The sequence below is a fragment of the Cetorhinus maximus genome, chromosome 2 (assembly GCF_964194155.1).
Source record: "Cetorhinus maximus chromosome 2, sCetMax3.hap1.1, whole genome shotgun sequence".
NCBI lineage: Eukaryota > Metazoa > Chordata > Chondrichthyes > Lamniformes > Cetorhinidae > Cetorhinus > Cetorhinus maximus.
The window spans coordinates 217,219,860-217,243,123 of NC_135880.1; the positions used below are offsets into that span (position 1 = coordinate 217,219,860).

Sequence of the window (23,264 nt, forward strand, 5' to 3'; positions counted from 1 at the left end):
GCCACCTGTCTTTATGTCTCTTTACACGATGCGATGTCAATTTTTGTCTGAACACTCCTGTGACGCAGACTTCTTTATAAGATAAAGGCACTATATAAATGTAAGTTGTTATTGCTTCCACCACTATAGGACATTCTATGTTGTGACCCTCTGCATATAAAAAGCACAGTTCTTCCAATCTGCCCCCTTTTTTATTTTTGTGATGATTTTCAATTTACATCAAGTTAAGGCAAGTAATTTCTTACCTTTCAAAAACTGGGACTTTCTAAGGCAAAATTATGGTATTTGTGATCCGTGTTCAAATTTGCAGAATGTGTTGAGTCCTGTCTGTTTGTAACAAATCACTCATCCTGATTATGTTGTCATCATTTTTTAAAAGTAGCTTTGAGCTGCACAAATTCTCACAAAGTGCAATGGAGATTTTTTTTTTTAAATTTCATGGGATGTGGGCGTCGCTGGCTAGGCCAGCAATTATTGCCCATCCTTAGTTGCCCTTGAGAAGGTGACTTGAGAAGGGCATTTAAGAGTCAACCACATTGCAGTGGGTCTGGAGTCACATGTAGGCCAGACCAGGTAAGGATGGCAGATTTCCTCCCCTAAAGGACATTAGTGAACCAGATGGGGTTTTTACAACAATCGACAATGGCTTCATGGTCACTGTTAGATTTTTAATTCCAAGATTTTTACTGGATTGAAATTCGAACCCGGGTCCCCTGAGCATTACCCTGGGTCTCTGGATTACTAGTCCAGTGACAATACCACTGCGCTCTGCCTTCCCTCCGCACAAACTCATTCAAACTGTTCAAGAGAAAAGTGGACCTGTTTTCGAAGAGGGACAAGAAAAAAATAAGGATATGTTTGAGAAAGGATATTGATAGATTGAGATCAGACCAGCGGAGGCTGGTCTATTAGACCAAATGGCCTCACCCTGTTCCTCATATTTCCTGTGTACCTATTTGAAGCTATCTCAAGGATCTGACTTCTTGTAGACATTCCAGGTGAAGTTCACAGCACAGACAACCTATTTCACACTCTGTTTGCCTGCCTGCTGTTTGTATGGAAAGTTAAATTAAATTGCCTTCCTGGGTTGTCCAGGTGACGGGAAGTTGAGACACCTGATTAAAAATACAGGTCGCACCTTTTAAATTATAGAAAGAAAATCTCAGAAGCTACCCTGTTACTTCAATTTTAAGTTCCAGGAACACTTGCTGGTATCTGAGGAAAAATGTGACGGTAATTTCTGGTGTGGCAGATTTCTTCTTGTACTTCCCCACCCCCATCCCCATTCACCTTTTTTATGTTGCTAATGTTATGCTGGAAGGTGTGGACTGATACTGGCAGTAGCAGATATAAAAACAAAAAACGAAAAACTGCGGATGCTGGAAATCCAAAACAAAAACAGAAACAGAAATACCTGGAAAAACTCAGCAGGTCTGGCAGCATCGGCGGAGAAGAGCACAGTTGACGTTTAGTAGCAGATTTACTGTTCAACAGGCTGTGGGTAGTATTTGGGTGTGAGCACTCTGACCCCCCGCATTAGCTTGGTGCTAAATGACTGATGGAATTGAAGATGAGTCTCTGTCTGTTCCCTTCCGAAACCCATCCCAGTCAATTTTCTTAGGGACAATTCCCGTTTACTTGGACTAGTCAGTCATAGATTGGCACGGGCAGTGACGGGAGCAAATCACTTTTCCGGAACAGCGCAAGAAGCAGTCCATTGTAATTTGAGAGGGAGCTTTGTGTGGTCAGTTCCTAGGTGGTGTTCATTCCTGATAAGCCTGAGAAGTGCCAGTGCAGCAACACAACAGAACAAACTCCATCAGGAACACAGCTTTTATTTATTTGAAGTTAGGCCTGTACAAGTTGCATGTATGCGGTGTGATTAGTTCATGCTGTGTGTAGTCAGCCAGTAGAGAACGTTGATTGTTCTAGACAGAACATTCTGTCCATTGTCAGCAAACTGCTGGCTATTAATTCCTGTGTTACTGTAATTAGCTGGTTTCAGGCACAGTGTAGCTCCAGCTGGCCTTTATTTCCGCTTGGGGAATGGGCTTTCGGCCTCTCTGCCTCCTGGTTCAAATGTTTTTGTTTTACAGCAGTAATTGGGCCTGTTCTCAATTACCTGGTGCTTTCTGCATGTTTTTACTTGAGTGTGATTAGCCGCTTCACTGCCAACAAGATTGCACACATCAAAACCTGACTCTTTTGTTTCCTCTCTCTCCTGAAGGAAATGAGTCCTACTGTTTCACAGGCTCTGACTTGAGCAGCTACTCTTGTGTGGGCCCGGGTCCTGAGTGCTTGTCGGCTGTTTTACCACAGAGTGCATCACACAGTGAACGGGCTGTTCGCCTGTGGAATGCATTATGGTGCTGGCAGGCTATTTAGTCATGGAGTGCATCACAGCTGGGCTCAATTCCATCCTCGCCTGGCATCCAACCACATGAGCGTTTCTTGAAAGGAAGACTGGAGAACAATCGGGAGGCCGAGATTTGACAGCTTTATTTTTTTTAAACTCCTTGCCCACCCCTCACCTGCAGCCAACCCCCCCTCCTCCTCATTCCCCCCCCACCCCACCAATCTCCTGAGATTCACCTAGTGGATGTGCTGCTCCAATGTGCCCACCCTCACCATTGTAATGACCCCACCACAAAATCTGTGCCAGGGTCGATTAAAAGGAGAGGCCAGATTGTGAGTGTCTTCTGCCAAGGGGAGGTGGAAGGCAAAACCCGGACAGAGAAATTAAGAGCAGCAAATACACACCTTGTTGCTGGCGCATATAACAATGACCATTTATTAGTAAACACACTGGGAGTAAAACTAGTGGTTTCAGATTGGCAGTCCATTAGAAACCCAGCTTGATTTTTCCATTAAAGCCGATGGATGGGTAAATTGGGAGGGATTGATCAGGGTCATACAATCTGATATCGCCAGTTTTACATCCATTGGCAAAGCAGAAAATTACCCAAACTATTTGGGAAATCTGAAATAAAAACACAAACTCCTGGAAACGTTCAACAGATCAGGCAGCATCTGCGGAGAGAGGAACAGAGTGTTTCAGATCGAGGACCTGTCATCAAAACTCCTGATTTGGATTGTGACGAAAGATCATTGACCTGAAATGTTAATTCTGTTTCTCTGTCCACATGGCTGCATGACCTGCATGAGTAATTCCATCATTTTCTGGTTTTATCTATTATATATGACCTTTTCTAGAGAGAAGCTGATTAGATAAGAACACAACGAATAGGAGCAGGAGTAGACCACATGGCCCATCGATCCTGGTCCACCATTCAATACGATCATGGCTGATCTTGGGCGTCAACTCCACTTTCCTGCTGGCTCCCCATATCCCTTGATTCCCTGAGAGGCCAAAAATCTGTCTATTCCAGCCTTATATGTATTCAACAATGAAGCAGCCACAAACCTGTGAGGCAGAGAATTCCAAAGATTCACAACCCCTTGAGTGAGGAAATTTCTCCTCATCTCAGTGTTAAATCACCAGCTCCTTATCCTGAGACTGTGCCCTTGCATTCTAGATTCTGCAGCAAGAAGAAACAACTCTGTGTCTACCCTGTCAAGCCCCTTCAGAATCTTCTCTGTTTCAATGAGAATCACCTCTCGTTCTTCTAAACTTCAGAGAATTTAGACCCATTTTACTCAGCCTCTCATCATAGGACATCCCTCTCAATCCAGGGACCAATCTAGTGAACGTTTGCTGCACCACCTCTAATGCAAGTATAATCCTTCCTTAAATATGGAGACCAAAACTGCATACAGTAATCTGGATGTGGTCTCACCAAAGCCCTGTACAACTGTAGCAAGAGTTCCTTATTCTTGCACTGAAATCCCCTTTCAGTAAAGCCAACATGCCATTTGCCCTCCTAACTGTTTGTTGTAACTGCGTGCTAACTTCTTGTGTACCTTGTGCAATTACACCCAAGTTCCTCATAATCGACATTTACAAGTTTTACATCTTGTAAAAAATATTGTTTTTCTATTCCTACTCTCTCTCTTTAGGTACCATGCCCTATGATGCTGTTGGTGACCTTGGACTTCCATGTCCACCTACCTGTCTACCTGTCCCACCCCCTCCTTAAACCAGCTTATATTTCACCTCTCTTCTATTTTTACTTAGTTCTGTTGAAGAGTCATATGGACTCGAAACGTTAACTATGTTCCTCTCCACAGATGCTGCCGGACATGCTGAGTTTTTCCAGGTATTTTTGTTTTTGTTTTGGACTTCCATGTGTTGCTCCATGGTTATGCTTGGTAAGGTACTGCAGCGGTTTCCTGTTGCCTTTTACAGTTCTGGCTAACCAGGAAAATCTCCCACTCTTACTGCCTGCCATAGGCATATTGGAAGGTTTTGCAGGTTGGTAATCAACCTGTTTAACACACCTTCCATGGTCATCAAGTCCCAGAATGGGACTTGAATCCAAAACTTCTGGCTTAGAGGTAGGGACACTACCACTGTGCCACAAGATCACCATTGTTCTTGCTACCAAAGTGAATAACCTCACGCTTCCCCACATTATACTCCATCTGCCACCACTGTGTGCTGCAGAAGGACCTCCCAATAGCGTAAAGCAGCCTCTGCTGGCACTGCCTTGTATCTTTGGCAGCTGCAGACGGACTGAATGTTCTACCAGACTGCAGACCAGTGATGCGTGTGACTTTGTTATCATGGAACTGGAATCCCCTTGAACATTACTGCACAGAAAGAGGTCACTGAGACGAGTAAGTCTGTGCTAGTGGCTTTCCCTCTCTTCTTCTGCTTGCTCCCCTTTTTACCATTTCCCTTGTTGAAAAGAACCATTGCCTTTTAAATGAATTAATTGACTTTGCTTCCATAATCAGAGAATGCCACCTTTGAGCCATCTCTGTGGAACAAGTTTTTTCTCTAACCTCTTTAACCTTTACGAATATCTTGTTTGTGCCTCTAGTTGTTGTCTCCGTGACTAGTGACAACAATCTATCCCTATTTACCCATGTTATTGTCCTGAATCTGCCTTGCAATGGAAACTGAGTAGAATTCGCTACATGGCGGGGTGTGCTTTGGGTAATCACGGCAACTTTTACTTCTTAACTCTAAACACAACAGAAGTTAGTTACGTTTACATTGCAAAATAAACTGTCAAGTTGCTGAGTCACTAGTTACCCTATGGATCAGTTTACATCTTTACTGAAAATAATGAGAGCTGATATCTGCATCTTCCTTAGGGTTGAACGCACTCGTGATGGGAGTCCCATGCAGAAAGAGTGCGGTTCAGTGTCATTATGCAGAGTGTCCCCAGTAAAGTAAGGAATGCGTTGGGTTTTCTCCATGAGTACACATATCAGCACACTCTCCACATCAAACTATCAGCCTCTTCAACATGTCATCAACCCGCAAAGAGCAAAAGCAGTCAGCTCCTCAACACTGTTTGCTACACGACCCCAAGTGAAACCAACAGCCTGCTGACTCCGCAACTCATCGGCTATAAGACCTCGATTTTATCTTTCCCAGATGTCTACAGCAGCCTGCTTACAGGGGACAGCTGTTACACAATAATCTTCAACTCTTGCGCTCAGCACTAAATCTCGACAACCACTATTCACCTCTCTGTCTCTGTTTACCTCCCCCTCTGTCTCACACAAACTCTAATTTTATCAATAATCATCAATTTACAATGTGACCCAGCTGTTAAATGTTTATTATACTTCCGGAGATCTTACTTCATTGGGATAAATGTAGATTTATGTTAGCAGGGAAAAAATGTGCAAGATATTGAATGATATTTTAAAAATCAATAGAAGAAGAAAAGTTTGTGTTGATTGTCCATCGATGTTAGAAATTCAGGTCCCTTTAAGAATAAGCCAGGACAAGCTTCAGTGAATTGAGAGCAGGTGATGTTCATTGAAGCCTGTACTTAAGAGCGAGGTTTTTCCACAGTTGGGGTTTTTTTTTGTTTCTGGGCAGGGAGGGGATCTTGAAGGGAAGAGTGGAAACTGGTATTTGTACTGAATTATAGCTTAACAATAAAACAGCTGTGAATCACAGAATGTCTTCTGCTGCTTGATTCGGTAAATGGAAAAACCTCCACCTATTAAACATTAATTACCCTTCGGAAGAAACACTTCAAAGAAACAGAATGGCCCTTATGCCTTTTAGAAAACAAATTTATAGTTAAATTCAGTGTAAATTTGGTGGTTTTGTGCCTCTAGTGCTTTGTAAAATCAAGTATCTCCAACAAACAAACAAAAGGTTTTCAATTGGCTCTCATCTCTTGAGTCCACAGGTTGGAGGCTCAAGTTCCACTCCACAGACTTGAGCACTAAAAGCTAACCTGTCATGTCCAAGGTATCATCTTTCAAATGAGACATGGCCCCATCTGCCCTCTCATGTAAAAGATGTCATGTGCTATTTTAAAGAACGGCAGAGGAGTTCTCCCCAGCATCCTGACCAATATTTATCCCTCAATCAACATCACAAAAACAGACAATCTAGTCATTATCAAATTGCTCTTCCTGGGAGCTTGTTGTGCACAGATTGGCTGCTGCATTTCCTACATTACAATAGTGATTATACTTCAAAAATTACTTCATTGGCTCTGAAGCATTTTGAGATGTCCAGTGGTCATGAAAAGTGCTATATAAATGCAAATTTTTCTTTTTTTTTCTTTAGTGGGTGATGTAGCATATTTAATGTAAACTGTACCTGTATGTATAGAACCTTTAGCCACAAGGTTCCTAACCTCTGAGATTTTGGGGGTATTTTGAGTCTTTGTTACTGACATTGAGGGTCTAAGTTATAGAATGATACATAATAAGCACAGAAAGAGGACATTCGGCCTATCAAATCTGTGCCAGTTCTTTCAGCTGCTCCCCGCTCTTAACCCCATCCACGCCATTTTTTCTTCAAGTATTTATCCAATTTTATTATTTTTAAGTTTCCACCCTATCGGGCAATGCATTCCAAATCTTAGCTGCTCTCACTCACTTTTCTAGAACCACTTCATCCAATTCAGGGTCGCAGGTAGTCGGAGCCTATCCCCACAGGCAGTGGGTGCTGGGGGGCGTCCTAACCACTGGTCGTGTAAAAAGATTTTTACTCATGTCGCTCTTGTTGCTTTGCCAACCACCTACAATCTGTGCCCTCTGGTTATCGACCCTTCAGCCTTCAACTGGAAATAGTTTCTCTTTATTTACTCTACCTTGATTTTAAACATGTCCATCAAATCTTAGCTTTCCCTGTTCTATTTTGGCCATTTCTCCCCTCCCCGTTTGCCTCTCTTTCCCTTTGTGCCACTTGCAGTAAAGAGGGTGGAAAAGGGATATTCTCCAGGGACTCTCATACAGAGTTCTGGGTAAAGGTTAACACCTCAAATGTTCATCCTTTCAGATGCTACCCGCCCCTGCTATGTTTAGAGCGAGGTCACCTCGCTATAAGATTAAACGTAAGACTCTCAAATTGCATAAATAATCAGCGTCCTAATACATTAATAATCAGGATCTAATTACATTAATTACTTGGTTCCTGTTGCATTATTAATCAGCTGCCTAATGCTTCAATAATCAGGAAATTATTGCATCAATAATCAGGATGATAATACATCAATAATAATAATTATTTCAATGAATAATTAAATTAATTAGGAAGCATTTATATTAATAATCAGAGTCCAAATGATTTAATAATCCATACACTTTTTAAAATTAAGCAATTACCTATTACATCAGTAATGTGGATCCTATTACATTAATTAAAGCCCTATGGCATTAATAACCATGATCCTTGTACATTAATTTTAATGTATATACATTCAGCTCAACAGATGAAGCCTCCACCCCCACCCAGCTAACAGCTAAAACCTCTCGCCCCACCCCCGCTCAACAACTCGTGTCCCCCAAATTTTCACTCTGGGGTCAGACAAAGTCTGAGGCATTAAAATGGGGTCACGCTAGGAAAAAGTTTGGGGAAGCACTGTGTATGAGATTTAGAGCAAAAAGCAGGAGAAATATGTTTTTACGGAGCGTTATGAGTTACTGGTGGGGTTAGTGATGGAAGCAGGACACCATGTCAACATATAAGAATAGTTGAATGTGTGTCCTAGTGAAAGGTATACAGAAAGTGGCTCAGAGACATGGACTATGTACAGCAGGCACCTCAAAACTCTGGAGAAGCACCACCAGCGCTGCCTCCGCAAGATCCTGCAAATCCATTGGCAGGATAGGGGCACCAATGTCAGTGTTCTCGCTCAGGCCAACATCCCCAGCATCGGAGCATTGGCCACGGTCATTCAGAACCCCTGGGCAGGCCACATCGTCCGCATGCCTGACCTCAGACTCTCGAAAGAAGCGCTCTACACCGAGCTCTGACACAGCAAGCGAGCTCCTGGAGGGCAGAGGGAACACTTCAAGGACACCCTCAAAGCGCCCTTGAAAAAGTGCATCATCCCCACCAACATCTGGGAATCCCTGGCCCTAGACCGCCTGAAGTGAAGAGAAAGCATCCGGGAAGGAGCAGAACATCTCAAGTTTCACTGCCAAGGGCAAGCTGAAGCCAAGGGTCAAGAGTGAAAGGAGCACGTGGCAACCCGGGCACCCCACCCGCCTGTTCCCCCTACCACCGTCTGCCCCACCTGTGACGAGACTGTAGGTCACACATTGGACTCTTCGGTCACCTGAGAACTCATTTTTAGTGTGGAAGCAAGTCACCCTCGACCCCGAGGGACAGCCTAAGGAGAGGATAGAGGATTAGGACTACTAGTTGAGTGCAGGATAAATACCTGCATGGACAGGTTGGGCCAAATTTTTTTCTGTGTTTTAATTCTATGTGTATTTCCAGTGGTTGGAATTGTTCTTTTTTAAAGACAGCATGTGAGGTTCTTGGTTTTATAAATAGAGGAATAAAGTACAAAAAAAGGAAATGGTGCTAAACAACAATAACTTGCATTTATACATCACCCTTAGCGTAGTGAAACATCCCAGAGTGCTTCACATGAGTGTAATCAGACCAGAAGAAACCTTTATAAATCATTGGTTAAGTCTCAGCTGGTGAACTGTGTCTGGAATTGGACAATACACTTTTCAAAGGCTGCCAATACCCTGGAGAGGAGATTGTTTTGTGGTGAGATTAGACAAGCTGGGGTTGTTCTGCTTTGAGCAGACAAGGTTGAGTGGATTTAATAGAGATGCTGAAAATAATGAGGGGTTTTGAAAGAGTAAGTGCGGAGTTTCCATTGGTGGGAGGTCTGTGACACAGATTTAAGATATTTGGTAAAGGAACCAGAGGAGAGATGAGGAAAAGCACTTTTGTCCAGAGTGAGTCCCTCACGAAGTGAGAGAGAATATGATTGTATTCTGCTTGATCTCCCTGCTTGTAAGTGGCCTGCTAGCTTGGGTCAGCTATGAGGAGTGGCCTCTTTTCTGATGTGCCAGGGGAATAACTGGTTCCCAATAAACTGCAGCCTAACAGGAATTGCCCCTTTTAGAGAAGGTGAAGAAACCATTAAGGGAAGGGGAGAATATTCCTACAGGCTGCCTTCTGTTTGGAGAACAGAATGACGGTCTCTCACTGGTTAAATTCCCAGTCAGCAAAGTGCGGCTAAGTAAATAAACCTGAAGACAATTTGAGAATAAAAATAATGGTTAAGAAATAGCAAATATAAGCGAATTTCAAGTTTACCCATAAAGTTTACAGAACCCACAAAGAATGTTTCGATTCTGAGTCATGTCTGATATTTTTCTCACTCCCTTTTCAGCAGCCTATTTATCTCACAAAGATCAGTTTTAAAATAAAAGTTTGCTCCCAGCCACTCCTCAGAATCCAGTTTCTATTGTCCCCCTTCGACTTGTGCTCACACATTTGAATAAGTTAGCTTTGGGCTTTTCCAGCATTAGCTCTGCACTTGTCACAAATATTTCTTCTTGCTTTATTGCTCTGCTATGAAGGGCACGGTGCATAATGTTAATGTGTGCAACCTGACATCTAGGCAAAAATATTCCATCCAACAGGAATGAACTTGAAAGCCAGATGATTATTCTTGCAATGGAACACTCAGTATAGTGGTTTCCACTCCAGAATGGTTATTTAATATTGGCTGTCACCCAGCCTGAAACACTTAAGATGTCCTACTCAAAGGAATAAGTTTTCAAACCAAGCCAGCAGAACCTTTTGGATACTCGCTCTTACGTATCTGCACCGAAGGGGATTGAACGCTTTCGCAGGATAGAGTTGAGTAAAATGGCCCTTTGAATATTGACTGTCATCATCGTTCTTTTTTTCATTTCCTCTTATGCCTAAAACATTTGCTTAAACACACAGTTCAACACTGCACATTGCGAAATGGGGGTTTAAAATGTTGATGGGTGGGATGTGAATTTGTGCCATTCGTTTCTCCCGTGAGCCCCCATAGGGCTGTTACTTTGGAATGAGATGCCAAACGAGGCATGGTACTTCCCCAGAGGGTTTGAAGGAGAGTTGGAGGAACCTGGATGACTCTCGGTATTGGCCAGAGCAATACTCACCCGTAGCCATGGCTCTGAGAAGGGAAGACCTTGCCTTAAAATGAGGACAGGGAGTAAGACTGGGGCGATATCTTGAAACATATATATTGTGACCTTTAGAGTATTGTCAGAAGTAACACTGGACCCTATTCAAAAGACTTGAATTGTAAACTTGATATAAAATTTCCCATTTGCCAGTCTAATAATACACGCCTAGTCTGTTCCACCAAGCAGGTAATGGCAACCTCACCACACTTAGCAATCTGGCACCCCTAGCCCTGAAGTGGAAACAAGTCTACATTGGCAATTCACAGATAGCTCAAGTAACCTTCCATGTAATTCTATGTAATATGTAGACCTACTTCCAGCAGGTATATATACCATTGGGAGCAACAGATAACTCATTTAATGAGCATGTTAGAGGATGATCACTGACTAACTACACAATCTAATGTCTTCCTCCATACAGGGATTCCTCTGGCTTCACTGACTGGATGTATTCTACGGTGCGATGCTGGGGTGAGAGGGCAGAAGGCATCTACAAGCTGGTTATTTGTGATTTAGGTAAGCTGACTCCTCGTATTGTGCCAGGAAATGTAATTACTGAACGCAGAATTGATGGGATGCATTTTAGATTACGGTCTTCAAAGTGAGAGGATATGTTGTACAGTTTTGCAGGGTTAGGGAGAAATAGCTTGGGAGTACTGCAGCCCTTTCAAAGAGACATCGCAGACACAATGGGCCAAATGGCCTCCTCCAGTGCTGTAAGATTTCATGACAACATATACAAACTTGTATTCCAGAGCTTGTTGGAAATATATGGATGGCACCCAGTATGGAGTTCTCTTTAATATTTGATCTGAAATTCCCGATCTTTGGACAGAATATTGCCCTAGTTGGGCGGGCGCGCACCCGACCCGAACAAGTGTAAAATGACACGCGATGATGTGGGGCAAGTGTCCTGACATCCTCGCGCGATATTTCGGTCAGCAGGCACGCACGGGAGTCGGCAGCATGCCCACCGACAATTAAGTAGCCTATTAAGGCCCTTAAGGAACTAATTGACTTAAATTTTTCGCTGACCGTCCAACCATTGGGTTGGCGGACGGGTGAAAAGGCCAAGTGTTTTTGGCGAAATCTCATCCGTGGGCCGGATCAAGTGTCGTCCGTTGATTAAAAGAAATAAAAACTTTTTGCACACATATTTCACATGTACCTACAGAGTCACATGAGGGGACATATTTTTCTTATTTTAAAATTATTTATTTATATTAATAAAAATCTTCAGCTCCCTGAGGCAGCTCAGTGCCTCAGGAAGCTTTTACTACACGCACCTGCGCGAACTTCCACGCTCGCGCTCCTGCCGCGCCCACCCCGCAGCGCTGCAGCGCGCGATTGACGCTGGTTAATTGGCCGTTAATTGGCCAGCCAGCGGGAAATCCATGTCGGGGCCCGATCGCGGGTGGCGGTCAGCTTCATAGCTGCTCCTGGGCCCACCTGCCGCGGGCAAAATTCTGCCCTTTGTTTCTGCTTTAGAAGTATAGCAGGATGGAACTGCTTGTCTGCTGTTGTCCTGCTTCGCCCCGATTCCCCGGAACACACAAAATAGTAGGAACAGGCACCAATACCAACAACAGCGCCACTGGCATTCCCGTTCCTCCAAACCTGCAGAGTTTTAGATCAGCCCTTTCCCTCTCAATTGGGAAGGGAACAGGGAATGCAGGCTGGTCCCTTTAAAGGATAAGCTGCCTCATCTGAAATTATTCTGTCACTTACCAACAGCTATCAGTGCCTCTTGGATTGATTTGTATTGCGAACCCACGCGTGGGCCTAATACAAGGAGTTACACGAGGCTAATGGCTTAGATGCAATTAAGGACAAGCTAGATAAAGGACATGCAGGAAAAAGGAATAAGGCGCTATCTTAATAGAGGCTGAGATGAAGTAAAGCGGGAGAACATAAACACAGGCTTATGCCTGTTGGGCCAAATGGCCTGTTTCTGTGCTGTAACCTTCCATGTAATCCTATGTAATAAGTAAACCTGTTTCAAGCAGATACAGATACCACTGGGAGCAACTGGCATGTGTTCCAGGGATGCTCAGCATCAACCCAGCCCTGCTTCCCAAAGTGCTGAGGAGGTGGATGGAAGAATTTGACCAGGAAGAGATTGGAACGTGGCAGAATGAAATTCCTCCCCTCCCATGCAGCTTATGCTCATTCCAAATGGCTTGCAATTTCTACACTAGTGACTCATAACACTGTACAGTTCCGCAGCACTGGAAGCTGTACTGGTAACTGTGTGAACCTAGACAGTGAGTAACAGCAGGCTATTTAATCTTAGACAGTAGAGCCTGACCTTGTCCACCTCAGTGACCACAGGCATGCACCTTCCAGCAGTGGTAACTAGGAAGGGTTCAGAAGGGAATTCTGGCTATCTTTTCCCTTCTTCAAACGCTGGGGTCTTTGAAGCCAGTGGAAGCTAACTCAACACAGAATGGAAACCAAATCTTGGATCTTCCTGTTCTAACACAAATGGGTAGCCCAATTACCCAGTGAGCCAATCCAGGCATGTTTTATTTCGGGCTTTAACCAACATAGGGCCTTTTTTATTAATAACAATAGACATCTCTGGGTTAATAAGTGAAAAGTTAAGATTGAAAGACATGGTTATTTTTGATTTGAGTAATGACTATGAAAGCATACAGTACAACCTAGCCCTCCACAGACCAATGCATCGCACACCAACGTGCTCATCTCTCTATCCCCTTGTATAGATGATAGGCAAATGCCTCTGTTAAACTTCCTTTGGACTGTGTACATTTATCTGTTATTCATTAGCTCTGCCTTACACCATCCAAGTTCTGTCTGAACTCTCAAATTTCTCCAGCATGGCCCCTTTCCATTTGTCATTTCCATTGGGGAAACTTGACACACTGGAATGGTCCTATTCTGTAGGCAAGGACTTAAATAATTGGCCACTGTTCAGGATTTTATTTTCTTTGGTTTGTTATCTGGCACTGTCTGTATTTTCACGTCCTGCCCTGCTCCTGAACTATGCCCTCTTGCATCCCACTTTGCTAAAGTTCAGTTTTGGCATTTATCTTCCCCCCTTTTACTGATGAGCTATCGTCAGCGAAAAGCGGGTTCCCAGCTCATTGGCAACCCAGCACTTCATTAATTAACCAGTTTTGCGTTCCCTTTTCCTTTATGCTCATTCCTCTCTCTCTCTATCTCTATCTCAGAAAGAATTTGCATTTATATGCTACCTTGACATGTCCCGAGGATATCACAAAGCACTTTGAAAGTAGTGAAGGACTTTGAAGTGTTGCTAAGCAGGCAAAAATGGCAATAAATTTGCATATAGCAAGGTCTCACAGACAGCGAAAGAGAGTAATGACCAGTTAATATCTTTTTAGTGGCAGTACAGGGAGAAATGTTGACCTGGATGTTGAGAGAACCCCCTGTTCTTCTTTGGGTGTTTTATGACCACCTGAACTGGCAGAGGGAGGCTCCCCAGTCTGATGTATTCTCTGAAAGACAGCACCTCTGACAAAGCAGTCCTCCTGCACTGAAATGTCAGCCTAGATTGGCTTTCTAGAGTGGGGTTTGAACCCACACCCTTCCGACTCAGTTGAGTGTGATACCAACTGAGCTAAACTGGCTCCAATTCCTGTCAGCTGAATAGAAAACACACACAAGAACCAGCCTTGATTTATTTTGTCACCCTAAGTTCATCTAAATGCAGGTTATCATTATTAGACAACTATGATCTTTATTTGATTCTGAAAGCTTCGAGGAATTTATTCCCATTGACCTGGACATTTTTTAAAAAGTTTTTGTGCATTTCTCAGAGTCTGGATCTCATCCATTGTTGCAAATGGTTTTCAAAAATAAGCAGTTACAAGAGTTTGATTCTGTACCCTTATAAGTCAGTAGAAAATCTGCCTAAGAGAGAATTTTGTTTCCTTTTTATTCCTTTATTGCAAAATCTCCCAATTCCATTCCAACTCGCTCATTGGTTTGATGGTTCTCCATTCAGTCCACTGGAGTGGAGGAATAGGAACAGGAGGAGGCCATTCAGCCCCTCAAGGGGAGGTGGCGGCGTGGTAGTAATGTCACTTGACTAGTAATTCAGAGGCTCAGGCGAATGCTCTGGGGTCATGGGTTCAAATCCACGGCAGCTGGTGGAACTTTAATTCAATTAATAAATCTGGAATTGGAATTGAAAACTAGCCTTGAGTAATAGCGACCATGAAACTACCATCGATTATTGTAAAAACCTTCTGGTTCACTGGTGTCCCTTTAGGGAAAGAAATCTGCCATCCTTACGTTGTCTGGGCTACGTGTGACTCCAGACCCACAGCAATGTGGTTGGCTTTTAACTCTCCTCTGAAATGTAACCGAGGGCAATTAGGGATGGGCATCAAATGTTGGCCTTGCCAGTGACGCCCACATCCCATTTTTTTAAAAAAGCCCCTCAAGCTTCCTGTTTGAACCTTTCGGTCAGATCATGGCTGATCTGTATCCTATCTCCAGCCAGCCTCCTTGGCTCCACATCCTTAAAAACCCTTGGCTAGCCAAAAAGAATCTATCGATCCAAAATTTAGCATCATTGTTTCAGCTAGCAGAGGTCAGATAGCTCATTTGGACGGGTCACTCGGACTCGAAACGTTAACTGTGTTCCTCTCCGCAGATGCTGCCAGACCTGCTGAGTTTTTCCAGGTGTTTTTGTTTTGGATTTCCAGCATCCGCAGTTTTTTTGCTTTTAGCTCATTTAGCTGGATGGCTTAGAGTGTGGTGCAGAATTAATGCCAACGTTGCAGGTTCAATCCCCATACTAGCTGAGGCAACTCTTGGGACCTGCCTCCTTGCCTTGCTTGATTGTAATATTATGGTGTAAGCCCACAATTAACAACCTTAGGACAACGAGGATGCTACATGGACAGAGTTAAACTTGAGCCAGCAAGAGTGAGCAACACCTGCATCGCCCACCCGAGGAAGCAACTGCTGCTTCACACTGACAGTCCATTGAGGCCAAGCACTTGCGACTTATGTGATCACGGAAGTACAAACTTATCTCACTCGCCATTTAAATGCTGCTTCCGAGGAATTGCTCCTTTTTCAAAAGCAGAACACTCTGCAATTTTTTGCCTTCCTCTCATGAAGCCTTCAGTCCCTACCTCACAAACAGTTTTCTCGATGGCAGTCCACCTTGCCGGAAATAGTTATTCCTCAAGTGTGAGTGCCGATGGTGAGTGTTGGCAGGCTATCCCACTGTGGTAGGCCTCACATCCGAATGTTTTCCATGACCTCACTTGACACCGTAAGCAATGCAAACTTACCAACAGAACTGTTTGACAGCAATCAGGAGCTGACTACACTCATCTTACATCTTCTGTTCCAAAAAAAAAGCCTACATTTATATAGCGCCTGTAGTTAAACATCCCAAAGACGTTTCACTGGAGAGTTATCAGAAAAAAATTGACACCGAGCCACCTAAGGAAATTTGCGGACAGATGGCCCAAAGCTTGGTCAAAGAGGTAGTTTTTAAGGGACATCTTAAAGGAGGAAAGAGAGATGAAGAAATTTATGGAGGGAATTCCAGAGTTTAGGGCCTTTACAGCTGAAGGCATAGCCAGCAATAGAGGGGCGAAGGAAATTGAGGATGCAACAGAGGCAAGGATTGGAGGAATGCAGTGTTCCTGGAGGGTCGGGGGCACCGAGGCCAATTGTAATGCCTCTGTCACTACCCAGACTGAGATCAGTAAACACATCAGGGAACATTGAGCAAAACTGACTAAAGGTTCCTTAGTTGATTGCCTTTAATATAGCTCCGTTGGTCTGATTAATACCTCAATCTGCAATAGCTGAAGTGTGTCCTTAGGTTGTGATTTGTTACTGAAATGTGCTGATTGAGCAAAGTGGCTGTATTTTTTTCTCCCGATTGTTTATAATTCTCGTCATCTTTCTCTCTCTGCTCAGGTGAGAACGCTCAGCAGAAGGGTTTCCTCAAACAATGGCAGCTCACACTATACGGCTCTTCCTGGTCATTTGATGATGTCAGGCAGCGACGGAGGTAAACCTTTTTGCACATGTTTACCTGGTTTTCATTTTTGGCCCCAAGATCTTCGCATCGCTCACAGTTCCCCAGCCGAGTTGGCGGGAAGAGGGGAGTGTAAGAGCTTACTTCCTGATCAGTTGTATTCTTGAGCAAGGCGCCAGCAGTTGTGACTGTGCTTTTGGTCATGTTGTGTGTCTCCTTCTTAAAGGTACAACTGAGATCAGCAAGTTGTGTGGGTCACTGCAGATAGAGCCCACATCCAACTATAATGACGTGCAAAAAAGGACAAGAAAAGATAAATCAATGCTGACCCATCCAGTAGATGGGGGATCTTTGTACGCCTGTTAGTGGCTTTGCGGGAGTACTAACATCACTGTTGGTTTACCTTCATCACATGTACTGCAGCACTTCAAGAACAAGGCACAACACCAACTTCTTGAGCAATTAGAGATGGGCAATCAGCGCTGCCCTCTCCAGTAATGCCCATATCTTGCGAATGAATGAATTTTTTAAAAAAAAACCTCCTCCCATCTTCTCTGATTGCCTGAGGAAGATAAAAACCCATTGTGCCACCACTGGGAGCTCATTTCTTGGGATAGCCCTGATACGTATCACTGTTCAGCCTGAAAGATTCAATAGTTGAGTAGATTGTTGTCTTTAACAGTGTGTTTCTTTGACTCTACAAAGGGTTGTTGAAGAAGCTATGAGTGGACAATTCCTGAATGACAGTTACTCATTGCCCTGTCCCCCTGGATTGGAGATCTCTGATCAAGAATGGAATTACATGACACCAAATACACTGAAGGTACATTTATCATAGCATAGATTCCATTTGGCATCTTTAACAGTTTAAATGAACAGATTATATGGATGTGTATCATTCAAGTGTTATCAAAGGGGTAATGTTGTCCTGTTTCCAAAATGCCAGATTTTAGGAGGCTACTCACTAATAAATCTGTTTATTGCTGAAAAAAGAGACATACGTAAACTTTTACTCTTGCACTCATCAGGACACTTCGCAAGAATACCAATATAAGGTGGAAAACAACAATTTATACTGCATGTGAAGAGAGTACTGATTGGTTGGTAAGTGGCGTTGCCATGGAGAATGTTTAGCTGAAACATGTAGCACTGGAAGCTACGTATATTAATACACAGGGCCCTGTTCTTTGCAGACAGAAAGAACATGTACACACATTGCGCCTGTTTCAGCTAAACAAAAGTGATAGCCATTCGCTGACTCATCCCTCGGGGCAATGCTTTGACCAATCAGGGTTAAGCTGCTTGGTTTAAATTTCAAACAATGCTTGGCAATTAACTGTCAGTCACCAACACTGGTGCATCCTCCAATGCAACGCCACTTGCCAACCAATCAGCACTCTCTTCACATAGAGTATAAATTGTCTTTTTTTCCCCTTACATTAGTATCCTGGTGAGTGCAGGACTAAAAGTTTAGACATGTCTCTTTTTTCAGCAATACTCAAGCTCTGTACTACCAAACGGCTATTTAATAAATCTGTTCTACATGTTGTGCAGTCGGTGGCATTGTATCTCTTCATTTTTCTCACATGGGCAGTAACGTATTTCTTCCTTCCTGCTTCTCCAGTTACTTTGGAGTCAGATTTCACATTAAAACTGGTCCCAGATGAGTTACATTAGCCAGAGTGCTGGGTTGCTGATGATGATTCTGTTGCGTTAATGATCTTTGGATTGGATTTTACAGCCAAGTATCACTTGAATCATGTGTTACATCCCCGGGCTGTTTTTTTAATGGAAGAACCAGACACAGTGACTGACCAGTTGCTGGCACCTCCATTATTTAGAAGTGAAGATGCTCCCTGTAATCATGGTTGGATTTTGACCTTTGATCTTTCAGAATGATCCAAATTTGTTTGTCACAAGCATGGAGATGAATTCAATGCCCAATCCACAATGGTTGGCATGACCATAGCCCATCCATAATACTTTCTACTTAAACTCATTAACAGGGTAGGCATTGCTATTGGATGTGATGCTGCTACAGTTGGACAGTTACTAATGTGTTTGTGGGCTATAGGAGCTTTATCATAGTTCTTACAGAGTAGCTTCAGTGGTACTTGTGTAGTTTTCTAGAATAATGCCCCAGCCATTGAAGTTTCTTACTGAGCACTGGCAGATGTGAGATGGCATGCGAAAGGGATTAGAAGGAACATGCAAACATACAAATTATGAGTAGGAGTAGACCACTCGGCCCCTCAAGCCTGCCCTGTCATTCAATAAGATCATGGCTGATCTGATTGTAACCTCAACTCCATATTCCCGCCTACCCCCGATAACCTTTCATCATCCCGCTCCCTTGCTTATCAAGAATCTATCCACCTCTGCCTTAAAAATATTCAAAGACTCTGCTTCCGGCACCTTTTGAGGAAGAGAGTTCTGTAGACTCACGACCCTTCGAGAAAAAAATTCTCATCTTTGTCTTAAATGGGCAACCCTTATTTTTAAATATTGACCCCTGTTACTGGAGTTACCAAGTTGGAGAGAGAGGCAATTGAAAGAGAGAGAGATCCTGCGACAGAGTGTGTTGTTTTATCAGCCATGACCTGAATTTTTATGGTGTCCTTAATCTGGAAAAGTGCCCAGAGAGACTTCACAAAGGTGTATGCAAAAATAGATGTTCAGCTAAAGGAGATATTAGGCGAAGTAATGAAGATCGTTGTTGAAGACGTAGATTTCAAGAAGAGTCTTGAAGAAGCTTGTGCTGGAGAGGAGGAGAAACTTGAGGAAAGAATTCCAGAGTGTAGGGTTTATGTGGCTGAAGACACAGCTGCCATTCATGAGCCCGGGGGGGTGGGGGGCGGGGAGGATTTGAACAAGGCCAGAGTCAAAGGAATAGAGAATTTGGAGAGAGGAGGGAGGAGTCTCAAGGGCTGAAAGAGAAACTTTGAATCATACAGTTAAGCGATGGGATCAGTTTTGCGATGATTCCCTAGCCATCAAGTTTCCTATTTCAACCCTGCCCATAGCAGAGGCAGAGAGAAAGACCCTTTGTCAAGTATGTATCTCAGTAGCAGTGTCCTTCCATATCATGTCGCCTTAGAACAAGACTTTGAATTTTGTCCTTGTGATTTTAAATAACGTGCTAAAAGTGAAACGGAATTCTCTACCCCAGAAAGCAGTGGAGGCTGGATCATTGAATATATTCAAGCTGAGTTAAGACAGATTTTTGATCTACAAAGGAGTTGAGGGTTATGGGGGCAGGGAGGAAAGTGGAGATGGGGCCACGATCAGACCAGCCATAATCTTATTGAATGGCAGAGCAGGCTCAAGGGACCGAATGGCCTACTTCTGCCCCTATTTCCTATGTTCTTATGTTGCTCTGAACCCTGAGAATCCTAATTAAAGACTGAAAATGTTCAAAACACATCTCTGGTCAGTCAGCACTTGAAAAAGAAAGTTGGATATATGTTTCAGAAAGGACCATACATCAGAACCAACCTGGTTACAGCTGAAACATGGGGCCGTTTCTTTTTTTCAGATGCTGATTAACCTACTCTTTGGCCAGAATTTTCCCGTCGGTGATTTGGGGGCGGGGCCCGCTCGCCGATGGGAAAATGACGCAGGATGACGTCGGGAGGAACCCCCGACATCATCCCGGTCCCTTTAATTTTTTAGGAAGGTGGGCGGACAGCGAAATCAGCTGTTCACCCACCGACCTGTCAATGGCCAATTGAGGCCATTAACAGGATCATTAAGCTCATTGAAAGACCTGCCCGTCCAACCTTAAGGCTGGCGGGCAGGCCAGGAGCCCCAGCGGGCTTCTGAAAAAAGATAAATCCTCATCCACTAATTAACCGAAGTTGTTAACCAAAGATGAAATGAGCTTTGTGTTCACTGCACCTCTTGGTGCTGGCTAAACTTCTAGGAATCATCATAAATAAAACACCATAAGGAATAGGAGCTGGAATAAGCCATTTGGCCCTTCAAGTCAGCCCCGCCATTCAGCAAGACCATGGCTGATCTTATCTCCACCTTCCCGCACCATCCCCTGATCCCTTAATTCCCATGGTACTCAAAAATCTATCTACCTCTAACTTGAATATGACTGAGCATTCACTACTCTCTGGAGTAGAGAACTCCAAAGATTCACAACCCTTTGAGTGAAGAACATTCTCCTCATCTCAGTCCTAAATCAATGGCCCTTAATTCTGATTCTGTGACCCCATGTTCTAGAATCCCCAGCTAGGGGAAACATTATCAATGAGATCACCTCTCACTCTTCTAAGATCCAGGGAACATAGGCCCAGTCTATTCAATCTCTCCTCGTAGAACAGTCCCCTCATTCCAGGAACTAGTCTAGCGAACCTCTGTTGCACTCATTCTAGTCTAGGGCAAGTATCTGACACGGAAGACTCAGTTGTTCATAGAACAGCTCCACTTAGTCATATTGTCCTGATTTAGCAAAAGAACAAAAGTATCCAGGGTTTCCTGCCTTGATCACTAGCCAGCAACACTATTGAAAAGTGTGTTAACAGGATCCAAGCCGGTTGGTGAAGCCGAAACCGAGACACGGAGATTTTGTCTATTGAGTGGGTTTATTGACTTGTTCTCACAGTTCCCCTCCCAGCCAACCCAGTGTCCTGGCTATCCCCCGTTTATACATGCTCAAAGACAAGTAACACCTATCACCTGTTTCTCTTTACCTTGACAATGTAATTGACATTAACAAACATTTACAATGGAATTGATAAGACCCTGATAAAGTGCAGGTGTGTGAGCTTTGGGTTAAGGCAGGGTCAGCCTTGTGTAGAATTATGTAGAAATTACAACAAGGAAATGAGATGCGCAGCTCAGCTAATTTGAGTTCGTGTTTGTCCTCCACATGAGCATTTTTCCTAATCTAATTCCATGTGCCCACCATGTCCCCATAACTCTTTAGCACCTATCTAAAAAAAACCAAGGTAACAAACTAAGGGAATGGAAAAGCAAAAATAAGAAATGATTAAATACAAAGTGTGTTTCTCTTCTCAGATGCTGCTGCTACTGGGCTGTTTCACTATCTTCTGGTCTATTTATTACACACTGGAGGTTATCTTCTACTCCAGGAAGGAGTTTGAGTTCAGCTTGCTGTGTAATACCTCTACCCATGGACCTTATCAAACTTTGCGTGAAGCTGAAAAGCATGAATCTGAATTAATACCACTCCAAAGTGTGGACACAAATGAGGCAGGGGATCAACAGATGTCGAACATCGAGGAAGCCAGCCCAGATAAAATGGGAGATGAGAAAGATCTAATCTCAAATTATGAGAAGCAAAGTGTAGCCATAACAGTAACTGAGGCTAGACAGACCAGGGATCAATCTATCCCAAACCATCGAATGGGACACAGGAACAGCGAGAACTCTACTCTGCTTTTCTCCTTTGACAATGAAATGACGTAATGTTGAATTCAGTGTGGATGTACTTGCACAGGAGAAAATGAAATGGCATCAAATCTTGCGCGAATTAGTAATTGGGAAATGGCAACCGGGCAGGTCTACCCCATGTAAGCAGATTGGACCTGGATAGGCAACTTCCACATCAACCCTGCCTCCCAGACAATAATATCTTCCTCAGGGTCACGGTATGTTTGCATCCCTGGTGATTCAGGACTATCAGTTGCAGAACTGTAACTGGTCAGCAGTAGATCTTTAGTCTGCAGACACACTGCATACATACCTCTCTCTCTCTCTCTCTATCGCTGTCTTTCTCCTGGCGGCTACCTGGGCTACAGTCTGCTTGTCCATCCATAATGTCAATGGAGAACTATCCATACTTCATTATTATAGCATTTGCCACTGCTGTCAAGGTATTTTCCTGCTACTTGGGTTCTTTTCACTTGCCTTTAAGATGAGTGGCTTTAGAAGAGCCACAATTGGCTTCAGCACTGCCTGGCTTAGAAGAGCAAAAAATCATCCAGACTTCCTGCTCTTGATTATTGTACAGTGACCAATGCTGGAAAGTATATGGGTGCTGAGATGGGATGGGGACAGCATCAGACGATTCCACAGTTGAGTAGCTAGAGTCATACGCACTTCAAGATCTGCGGACTTCTTAAAGCTACCCAGTTTGTTGATGTATGAATGTGTAATTTGAAAGACCTTGTCCTGATGTTTAAGTGTATCTTTTGGAATTGGCTATGAAAAAAACTATCTTTGTTCTAACAGTGTGATCAGTTATTAGACCATTGCTATGTTAAAGGTAGACTTGTTTTTACATGAAGTAAATTACAATGTTGCACTGCTGCAGTTGCCCAGTTGGTATCTTATGGGGAACTGACCAACACAAGCACCAAGGTCCGAGATTCAGTCTCTGGTTTGTATCAGGTTAACTGATCTCAGCTAGAAACAGAGGCACTACAAATAGTCTCAGCATCCTTGCAGCTAACGAGCGAGAAATCTAGCTGGGTTCTAGCTCCTGATCACTTGAATTCAGGCTCGCGTAAGTGAAATACGACTCTTCAGAAGCCCTGTTAAGTTTTGTGCCTGTACTTAAGATTTAAATGACTGACACCGCCAGTGTTGATGCTGCTCATGTCAACAGTAACAACACAAAATGGTTTCTGAGCAAAATGCTTCTTTCATCAGCAGGGTCACTAAGATAGTGCAAGCTGCTTAGGGTGGTCACATTGAGCAGATTCTGATGCCAATGTTTTTTGTCTTGTTTTCAAGAAGAAAGATAAAATGGCTGAGAGAT

The 23,264-nt window shown here is 43.5% G+C and overlaps 1 protein-coding gene across 4 annotated transcripts in view; it reads left to right on the plus strand.

Annotated features, from left to right (window-relative positions):
• The window catches only part of pcsk7 (proprotein convertase subtilisin/kexin type 7), a 222,319-nt gene extending 199,506 nt beyond the window's left edge, over window positions 1-22,813 (plus strand). For all 4 annotated transcript variants that reach the window (XM_078532565.1, XM_078532592.1, XM_078532583.1 and 1 more), the window contains 4 exons: window positions 10,958-11,052; window positions 16,471-16,564; window positions 17,237-17,354; window positions 21,560-22,813. In XM_078532565.1, coding sequence (XP_078388691.1) covers window positions 10,958-11,052; window positions 16,471-16,564; window positions 17,237-17,354; window positions 21,560-21,970 — 718 coding nt within the window. In that variant the 3' untranslated portion in view covers window positions 21,971-22,813. The remainder of the gene's footprint in view (window positions 1-10,957; window positions 11,053-16,470; window positions 16,565-17,236; window positions 17,355-21,559) is intronic.
• Window positions 22,814-23,264: the final 451 nt, after the last annotated feature.